The sequence below is a fragment of the Neofelis nebulosa genome, chromosome 5 (assembly GCF_028018385.1).
Source record: "Neofelis nebulosa isolate mNeoNeb1 chromosome 5, mNeoNeb1.pri, whole genome shotgun sequence".
Taxonomy (NCBI): Eukaryota; Metazoa; Chordata; class Mammalia; order Carnivora; family Felidae; genus Neofelis; species Neofelis nebulosa.
In genome coordinates, this window is record NC_080786.1 from 131,890,067 (window position 1) to 131,900,414 (window position 10,348).

General features: G+C 32.9%; 1 protein-coding gene across 7 annotated transcripts in view; it reads left to right on the forward strand.

Moving 5' to 3' along the window:
* Nucleotides 1-9,103, forward strand: part of USP25 (ubiquitin specific peptidase 25) — a 151,232-nt gene extending 142,129 nt beyond the window's left edge. For all 7 annotated transcript variants that reach the window (XM_058731764.1, XM_058731765.1, XM_058731763.1 and 4 more), the window contains 3 exons: nucleotides 3,342-3,465; nucleotides 7,125-7,320; nucleotides 7,657-9,103. In XM_058731764.1, the coding sequence (XP_058587747.1) occupies nucleotides 3,342-3,465; nucleotides 7,125-7,320; nucleotides 7,657-7,829 (493 nt within the window). In that variant the 3' untranslated portion in view covers nucleotides 7,830-9,103. The remainder of the gene's footprint in view (nucleotides 1-3,341; nucleotides 3,466-7,124; nucleotides 7,321-7,656) is intronic.
* The last annotated feature ends 1,245 nt before the right edge of the window (nucleotides 9,104-10,348 follow it).

A 10,348-nucleotide genomic window follows, 5' to 3' on the forward strand; every position in this document is an offset into this window, starting at 1 on the left:
ATGCTCAAATGCAATTACTGTATTTCAAAAAATATTAAAAACTAGCTAGTCATTTATTTTGAATCTTTTTACAGTAGCAAAAGTTCCTCTGAAATTTAAGATATTTGAAAACAAATAATTGAACTCTGGGACAAAAATCTTCTTTGTATCACCTATGAACTTCCTACTTGAAAATCTAAGTATACTGTTACTGAAAAACATAAAGACAACAAAAGTCTCTGTTTTGAGACCACACTAGACTCATTTATCCAAATGACAAAGATCTTAATTTAAAAGAAAGTGCTGTATTTTCAATACTCTGTAATAATGTATTCAATTAAAAGAGTTATTGAATTCCTTCTTTTCTTTCTTTTCTTTCCTGGTTTTACGTAACGTACAGGAAACTCTCACTGCGATATTGATGCAGTTTTGTTTTTAAATGACAGCACAGAGCAGTGCTGTCTATCCAGCCTGGTTGCTACCAGACAAATGAGACAATTTAAATTTAATTAATTTTCCAACTAAAAATTCAGTGTCTAAGTCATACTAGCCACATTTTGAATGTTCAGTAGCCAGCCACCTGTGGCTAGTGGCTACCCTGTCAGCCAGTACAGACACGACACTGCTGTCTTTGTGGAAAATGCTGGTGGCCCTTGCTGCCCTGTTTGGTGGACAGTGAGCACTGCCATCACTTTTTCACTTAGCAAAGTTTAAAAGTTACACAGAATTAAAAAACACTGTTAATACTTGGACACAAGTCATCACGTAATTTATAAGGTGATTCACTTTGGTCACTGAAATAGAGAACTATTTTGATAAGTAGCTCCATTTTATGAGTTATTTTATTTCGGCCACAGTTATATTTCTTTAATAGGAATATTCAAGTTCACTTTAAGATAGCTGAGATTAGTATTTCTAAGATAAATAGTAATGTGATCTTATAAGTGGACAGAGTAAGATCAAGAAGGCATTTCCATTTTATAGATAAACTAGGCTCCACAGTAATTGCATCCACAGATGCAGTAACTTTTTCAAGGTCACACGATTAACTAGGGAGAAAAAAATTGAAATAGAGATCTGTATTCTTATAAAATTTAATGAAATCAGGTGAGTATTCTTCGGTAAGAATTAAAAAGATGAAGCTGTCACTTTTTTGCTCTCTGCATTAACTTCTTATATTAGCTTCTCTTGGTATGTTCATAGTATGTTCAAATTTCATAATTTGCTTATTCTCAAATACATGCTTATTCAGAAAGTGAATATTCTGGTGTAGCAAATGTTTATTAAATTGGAAAGGTCAACTAGAAAATTAGTTAATGGTGACAAATAATATTTATGGAATATTACAAGAAGAAATGTTAATTTTACACTTTAAATATAGTAGTTACCACAGCTAGTCGGTTAGAAAATATTGTCAAAAGGTTCTGTCCAACTTTTTTTTTTTTAAATAAAAACACAAAACTTGAAAACTTTGAATGAATACTGGTTGATAGGCCATTGTCAAGTCTGTGAATAGTGAAGTGAAATCATGTTTTTAGGAACCACAATTTTATAATAGTACAAGTGAGGATCAAAAGAGTCTGCAGGGTACATGGTCTTATTTTACTTTAAAATAAGAATGTGGTACCTGGACTGCTGAGTCTTACTGTGATTTATTTGAAGGTATGTTTGTGAGCACTTTAAAGGTTGATAAAATATGGAAAATGTGTACTTCAGTAGAAAATTGGAACAGGGCCACAGTTTCAGAGCTATTCTTAGAGAAGTGACTCAGGTCTTGAAGGCCAGATATGAATGTCATTCAGTGAGACTCTTTAATAGGAAACTTAATAGCTATAAAAGAGAAGGCAGATGTGCCAGCAGACTAATTTAGTGGTGTAAAACAGTATTTAATGTTATTATCACTCCCTTCTTTTCTTCTTTCATAAATAAAACTAAAAACCTTTACCTGAGGTTATGTTTATATTTTTTCAAACTAAAATCCCATATTCTTAAGTTTTCTCAAAAACAAGTTCCTGGGAGAAGCCTTTTCAAAAAAGTGTATGAAATAACTTATTTTTTATGAAATAGTTTCAAGTGTGTCATATGAGAGGCCATTAATGTGTACATTAGTTTCCAATTCTACATTTATATTCAAAGTACAGAATTGATTTATATTTAAGCACATGAAATTAAATAATAAAAACTTAATGTAACCTAGAGTTTTAAAAGTGTTTCTTTATAATATTTCGCCTTTTAGAATGTTACATTTTTCTGAATTAATCTATAAGAAGGTATGTTGTAACTGGAAAAACTGGCACAAAGGAGACATCTTAGTATCGTTCATATTTCAGTTATACAAATATATAGCTATATTTATTTCTTACCCCATATTGAGAGACGATAACTGTTTTAGAGGTAAATAGAATCCTCAAACATTTGTACCCTCCTCCTTTTCTAAAACTTAGTTTGAACTTCATAACATATAGACTTATGTTAATGTAACATTATTAATATTGCTTGGTAAACTTTTTATAAAAGACTGACCCGCCAGCTGTTATGTTCCTACACTCTTCTTTGTGTGTGTATTCCACCAGAATGTTCAGCTGTAGAAGCATTTTTTTTTCCATTTCTACTTCCCCATTTCCTTTGGATATTCTCCCCTCTACCAATTATGTTATTCTCCGTGATGAGAACCATGGGTGCACACGGAAAAATACCTGAATAGTCACTGAATGAAACACACGATGTTTGTGATAAAGAAACAAAGTAATCTGACCCTTTCTTCAAACAAAAATGACATTATGTTGTTAAAAAAAAGTAGATTCTTGACTTCCCTGTCAGTCTAAATGGAAGACATCAGGGAATCAGGAGAGAGGAACTACCTGAATTCAATAATTACGGGCTTTTTCCTCCCAGTCTTTTCTTAATTCCTAGCTCCATTAAAAAAATTTTTTTTCAATGTTTATTTTTAAGAGAGAAAGAGAGACAGAGTACGAGTAGGGGAGGGGCAGAGAGATGGACACACAGAATCTGAAGCAGGCTCCAGGCTCTGAGCTGTCAGCACAGAACCCGATGCAGGGCTCGAACTCAGGAACTGTGAAATCATGACCTGAGCCGAAGTCAGACGCTTAACTGACTGAGTCACCCAGGTGCCTCTAGCCTAGCTCCATTTTTTTGTTTTTGTTTTTGTTTTTTTACTTTATGACATAACTATCTCCTGATCTCAGATGTGGCTGTTGCTAAAACAGCTTTTAGATGATACATTTGTTGTAATGTTCTGGATAATCAAAATTTAAATGTATACTTAAGCATTTTATAATTGTAGTTGACTTTTTTTTTTTACAAAGATGAAATAATGCCTTGTGTTTCTTTTAATTTTTAAGTTATATAGATTCCTTGCTGTTCTTTATCTGCGCTTATCAGAATAACAAAGAACTCTTGTCCAAAGGCCGATACAGAGGACATGATGAAGAATTGATATCACATTATAGAAGAGAGTGTTTACTAGTAAGTTGAATGTACTTAGGAGGTCATGTTTACGTTATTGTTTTGTCTTACACTGAACAGATTTTCCAGACTCCTATAGAAGTGATTGACTATAAACTCTGATGAGGAAAGTATCATGATGATGACATCATCATGATGTAATCTGGGTATAATCGCTTAAGATGCAGGAATGCACTCAATTCTTTATTATCTTTTCTCTTTATTGGTCCTAAATATTGCAGGTGGTAACCAGAAATGTTCTTAATATAGGATCAAAATGATTACTTTTATATTTTGGTTTCTTCATTATTCTACTATTCCCTTTTTTGGTGAGAGAAGGGGGGGACTGCACAGGCCATGAGCAATTATTATTCCAGAAAAATAATAGATTTTTCTGAGTTTTTTAAAATACAGTAGTAAATTTGGTGTACATAGTGTTAAATGATTCATTGTAATACAGTATCCTTTTTCTCCCACCTAGTCATTGGTAGTTTTTTTTCCTCAAATATTTTCACTGTCTGTGTGCAGAAATATTACTGTTGTTATATAAACTTTAAAAAAGTCTTTTTAGCAGTTTTGTAGCACCAAATTAGTTTCTAAAGGTCTGGAGTACTTTGTTAATATTTCTCAAGTCAGCTAACCTTGATGTATAAGATCACAAATTCCATCTTTATACATTTTTCTGATTAAATTTAATTCTTTTTTTTTTTTAATTTTTTTTAACGTTTATTTATTTTTGAGACAGAGACAGAGCATGAACGGGGGAGGGTCAGAGACAGAGAGAGGGAGACACAGAATCTGAAACAGGCTCCAGGCTCCGAGCTGTCAGCACAGAGCCCGACACGGGGCTTGAACTCACGAACCACGAGATCATGACCTGAGCCAAAGTCAGACACTTAACCGACTGAGCCACCCAGGCACCCCTAAATTTAATTCTTAGTTAACTATTAACATCATTCTGTTATATACTGTGAACACCTAAGCTGCAATTTTTTTTTCCTGTACAAGGAGAAATATATATGTATATGTATATATACACACAAAGATATTCAAGGGTATATGATTTTTCAACCTATATAAGTTACATGATTTAAGTATACTTTAAAAAACTTTAAGTGGTATGCTGATAAAATGTTTTCTTGCAGTAGAACTACATAAGCTACTTGTAATCTTAATATGTCTTTAGAATTTTCAAATGAGAATATTAGATGACGATGATCTTACTATTTTTCTCTCAGCTGCTTTAATTGCATTTGAGTATATTTTAGAGCTTGAATTGTTAGTGATTAGCATCCATTGAGGATAGTTCTTAATTTGGCCAGTTTCAAAGGTTTTTAATCATTCCCCAAGAAGGAAGACCTGAATTGTGTATATTTTAGATTTAAAAAATGCAGAATTGTATATATTTATATATTTAATGAACTAAAGCAATTTTTAATGTAAAAATTGAAGGTTTGGGATATGGCAATATTTTGGTAAAGCTATTTTAAATATAAATATAGCCAAAACGTGATGGTTATTTTAAAACATGAAAAAAATGGTAGAATGTTTCACCCCATATTATGATACTAAACCATTCACACCTAGTTTGGTGTTTCATAGCAATTTAAATGACACTGCATGAGGGTTATTTTAGTGTTCCTTTCAGGGTTTTTCATACTGAGTATTTGCTGAGTGTCATATTTGAGGGATACAGAGACAGTTAAGACCTGTTTATTTGCCATCCCCTAAGAACTCAGTCTGTACCATAAATGATTTTTATATTCCAGATTAAGTGTCTTTATGAGAAATATGCAAAATAATATGCTTGTAGTTGTCAAGGACGACCTTAAGGGAAAAGTTGAACACTGATCTGGATCTTGATGGACAAATAGGATTTTTATGCCTTGTAGAGAAGGCAGAAAAGTGTTCCAGCCAAAGGGACACCATATGAAAAGACCTGGAAAGTATACAACAGAAAATGAAGATAGATCCACTGGGGCTAGATTCTGAGGAGCAGGGTTAGGTGCAAGTGATGAAGCTAACAATACTTGTTGATGTCAGCCTATGTTGAAGCTTATGCAGCATTCTCATGTACCTTTGTAAGTTTGAGTAGGTTTGGCTTGGTCACATTTGTTGTCAGAAAATAAATCTGGCTGTAAGTAGTATACTAGATGGCGAACTGGAAAGGAGTAGAGATTGAAGTCTTCCCTAGAGAGGAAAGAAGGACAGAGCCTCAACTAAGACAGAAGTGCAGTGGGTATGAAGAAGAGGGCATAAAAGATGGCGGAAGAAGTGAAATCAAGGGACCTGGTAACTATTAGATGAGTAGAAAGAAGGAAATAGGGTTGTCAAAACTGCTTGACTTTACAGTTTTGTGTTTGGCTTTGGGGAATCTAAGATGACGAATAAGTTTGGCTTTGGGTGTACTATGTTTAGGTTGTTTTCAGATAACATTAATTTCAGAATGGTAGTAACTATTATAAGTTTGAATGCATATTGTAAAAATTATGCTAGATACTTAAAGGCTTCTCTTGTTTAATCCTCTCAACCACTGTCTAAAAAAGGCGATATTTCATTTTGCATATGAAGAAACTGAAGCTAAGAGATTGCTTATTTACTCAAGCCACTGCTTAGTGGCTGAGTTAGACTACAAACATAAGCCTCTCTACAAAATCAAGATATAAATTACACAAGAATGATAAAATATAAACATGAGAAATAATATAATTTTTATTTTGTAATTCAGCTTAACTATGAATATTTCAAAATCGTATCTATCATGCTCTAAATGTTAAGATTTCACCTAAACCCTTAAATACTATAACTTTTACTATACCTATAATACCTTATCTGTTTCTTAAGTCTATATTTCTTACCTCATGAATTTCTGTCTTCTGCTATCAAGGGTCAGCACAACTGGCCCGTGCTCTAGCCTGTCACTTGTTTTTGTAAATAAAGTTTTATTGAAACATAGTCATACCTTCTCATTTGCATATTATGTATGGCTGTCTTTGTGTAACAATGGCAGAATTTAGTAGTTACGACAGAAACTGTATCGCTGTCAGAGCCTAAAATATTTCCCATCTTCTCCTTTACAGAAGTTTGCTAATCTCTGTACCAAATTGTAAACTCTGTGAGAATTTTCTGTATTAATCAGTTGGGTTCCCCTGAATCTAGAATAGTCTCTGGCATATCTCATGTACTCAGTAAGACTTTTTTGAAGGAATAATGAGCTAATTGATTACCTTTAAATTTTAGATTCAAGAAATATAACAGTACTTATTCAATTGGCATTTATGGAGAAGATGATAAAGTGTTTTTCAAAGATAATATGGGGTCTGAATTTTTTTTTTTTAATTACTTTGATGGCACACCAAATTTTAGAATTGGGGAAATTTCACCTCTGGAGAATTAAAATATAGTGCCTGTAGTGATAATCAGAAAATTATAAGCTGAACATGAACTTTAAAAACATGACAACAGTATTTTCCCCACTTCTTTTTGTTCTTGTTTCTGTTATTCTCGTATGCACAGCTTTTTCTAAGAGACTTCATGCTAGAACAGATAGAGATTGTTTTTCTTGATTGCCATTTGTTCTAATACTGTTTGTGAACATACTTTTTCTGTGGTCTTCAGTATTAACACAGGATTTTTATTTAGTTAAAAACAAAACTTTTTCTTTTTCTCAATGCATTAAGAAATTAAATGAGCAAGCTGCAGAACTATTTGAATCTGGAGAGGATCGAGAAGTAAACAATGGTTTGATTATTATGAATGAGTTTATTGTCCCATTTTTGCCCTTGTTATTGGTGGATGAAATGGAAGAGAAAGATATTCTTGCTGTGGAAGATATGAGAAATCGATGGTGTTCCTATCTTGGACAAGAAATGGAATGTAAGTTTAAACAATGCTAGTGGACACTTCAGCTGGGATTAACTATAGTTGGAATTAGATGTTATTTATTCTTGTCATTTTTTATATTATTTTTACATTCATGTAAAAATATTTTATTACATTATAGTATTTTTACATTCATGTCATTCCCTTTTTTTTCTATTTACAAACCAAGTGCACACTGCCTTGCCATTTATATTTTACCTCTTTCCCCCAAATGGTAATACATATTTTGAAATGAAACATTAGTTGAGCACACTCTAAATAAATTATGTTGAAGATGATGATTTCTTTCCCTCTCTGTCTTTAGCTATATCTAATTGTTTATATTTACAGCAAACCTCCAAGAGAAGCTGACGGATTTTCTGCCAAAACTGCTTGATTGTTCTACTGAGATTAAAGGTTTCCATGAACCACCGAAGTTACCATCATATTCCACACATGAACTCTGCGAGCGGTTTGCCCGAATCATGTTATCCCTCAGTCGAACTCCTGCTGATGGAAGATAAACTGCACACACTTTCCCTGAACACACTGTATAAACTTTTTTTAGTTCTTAACCCTTGCCTTCCTGTCACAGGGTTTGCTTGTTGCTGCTATAGTTTTTAACTTTTTTTTATTTTAATAACTGCAAAAGACAGACAGACCATAGAGACTTTAGCCAGACTGCAAACAATAAAGCTGAGAATCGCATGGCGCTCAGACTTTGTTTTAACCAGAACTGATGTACAATTACAAATCTGATTGGTTTCATTATGGCAAAGCCATGCTTTTGCCACCTTTCTGTTACAGTATTACTTTGCTTTTATCTTTTCTTTATCTACAGCTTTCCATTCAGTCTGGATCCTTCCATGACTACAACCATTTAAGTGTTCAGCACTGTGTACGATACATAATACTTGGTAGCTTGTAAATGAAATTAAAGAATAAAGTTTTATTTATGGCTACCTATGTGTTTGTAAGCAGGTATATTGTATGTTAGTGTATCATTTTAATTATATAAAAATGAATTTTGTCTGGGGATTGTTTAAGATTAGGTGGATAGATGAATAGATTAATACAAACTTTTAATTTGTCTCTGTAGCACATTGGAAGTTTACTAAGTATTGACACTTAAATATATCTATATTTTTGACTAAGTTGTTAAACTTAGTATGGCACCTAAACCTGTTTTGAATTCACATCAGGTTTTCACTGAAGTGAACGGCTGATACTTAAGTCAACCACACTGAAACTTTTAACTTTTCCTTAGATTAACCTTTTATTTTTTTATGTATTTACAAATAATATAGCAAGGTGATTATTTCAAGAGATACCAGAAAAAAAGTACTTGAATAAGGGCTATTTAAATAGTGAAACTTATAAGAAATCTGTATATGTGTATACACACACACACTCACACACACACACACACACACACACACACACACACACATTCTTCATAATGGAGGACAATGTTTTGCATTATATAATCATTCTATTTTTGTAACTTGTATACCACTTTAATTGAAAATGTTCTCTACTAATCAATGCTGTGAAATGAAGTTGATATTGTTGAACTAGAAGTTATGAGTATCTTACCTGCTTTTATTTTCCTCCTTTTCAAAAAGAAAAAGCTGTAGAACATTTTGTAGATGGAACTGCTGTTTAAGATTAATGAAGTAATATTGTGAATGAAAATCGATGCTTTAAAGGTAATCATGTTACCAATAGCCTATTTTTGAATTTATAAAAATTTCTTTATAAATGATACTTTGTTAGCATAGTAAAATATATCATTATACTATGTGTATGTTTGTTATAGCGTCGCCAAAACTAGAACTCTTTATAAGTGCCTCTGATAAAAGATCCCAGATAGAGGAAGAAGAAAATATTAAGTTACTGTATAATGTTCCTTATCAAGATATCAATGCACTACTAAGGTATTAATGACAAGGAATTGATACCATTTCTGTTTTAAGGTTAGATTTTGCCTGTTGTAGCTATCAAAACGTGTTTTGGTTTAGATTTTAAATTCTCCACTGAGCAGAATTGGTATTCTACATTGGTTTTCAAGTCCTGTCCAAAGTTTAAAAACTCCGTATGTATCATCAAAGCATTTGTAAACTGTCTTCAGTATTTTATAATATTCTACCATAATGGTAAAATTGTTTGTGTTTATGTGTATAATTGACCACTGAGACACAAAGTGCTCAAACACCATACGGAAATTACTCCCTTCACAAGGCACATCCAGGGAATCCTATGTGGCTCTTGTGCTGAAGGTAAGTATTATTTTTGTATTTACTTTCTACTTAAAATCCAGTTTATTCATTCTTGGTAGTGAATCTGAAGTACTCTTTTAAAAATGACCTTTTTCAAGACCTGGGGAAACAACTTGTTTTTATATCAATAAGTTTCAGTCTAGTCTAATCTAGAACCACGGCACTAAATAAAACTATCAGTAACATTTTATGCACCTTCAGTTGATGCTGTTTAATTTCCATTTACTTATGACCCCTTGTTTGTTAGAAGCTTGTGAGTATTTCCTGCACTTGCAATTTCAAGGAAGTAACTAAGGATTTCATTTTCTTAGTTTTATATTAATTGAGACTAAGGTGGACTTTCTCCTCCTATACCTAATTCTCCAGAGTTCAGTGTCTTTGTCATCCCCAAAAAGTGTAGTCACACAGGTGCTTGCAGGCAGTGAGTAGGGATCCCCTGTGTAATCATTTTTTTTTAATTTATTTTACATCATTAATAAGATCAATATCATTTGTTATACCCATGATAACTTCAGAGTATGTAAATTAGTCTCAGGGCTGCCATAATAAAGCAGTACAGACTTGGTGGGTAGTTTATAAAACAAATCTATTTTCTCACTGTTCTGGAGTCTAGAAATGTAAGATCAGTGTGTAGGCACGTTTAGTTTCTCTAGAGGCTTCTCTCTTTGGCTTACAGACAGCCTTCTTGCTGTGTCCTTACGTGGCCTTTGCTCTATGCACATACACATCTTTGGTGTCTCTTCCTCTTAGAAGGACACCGGTCC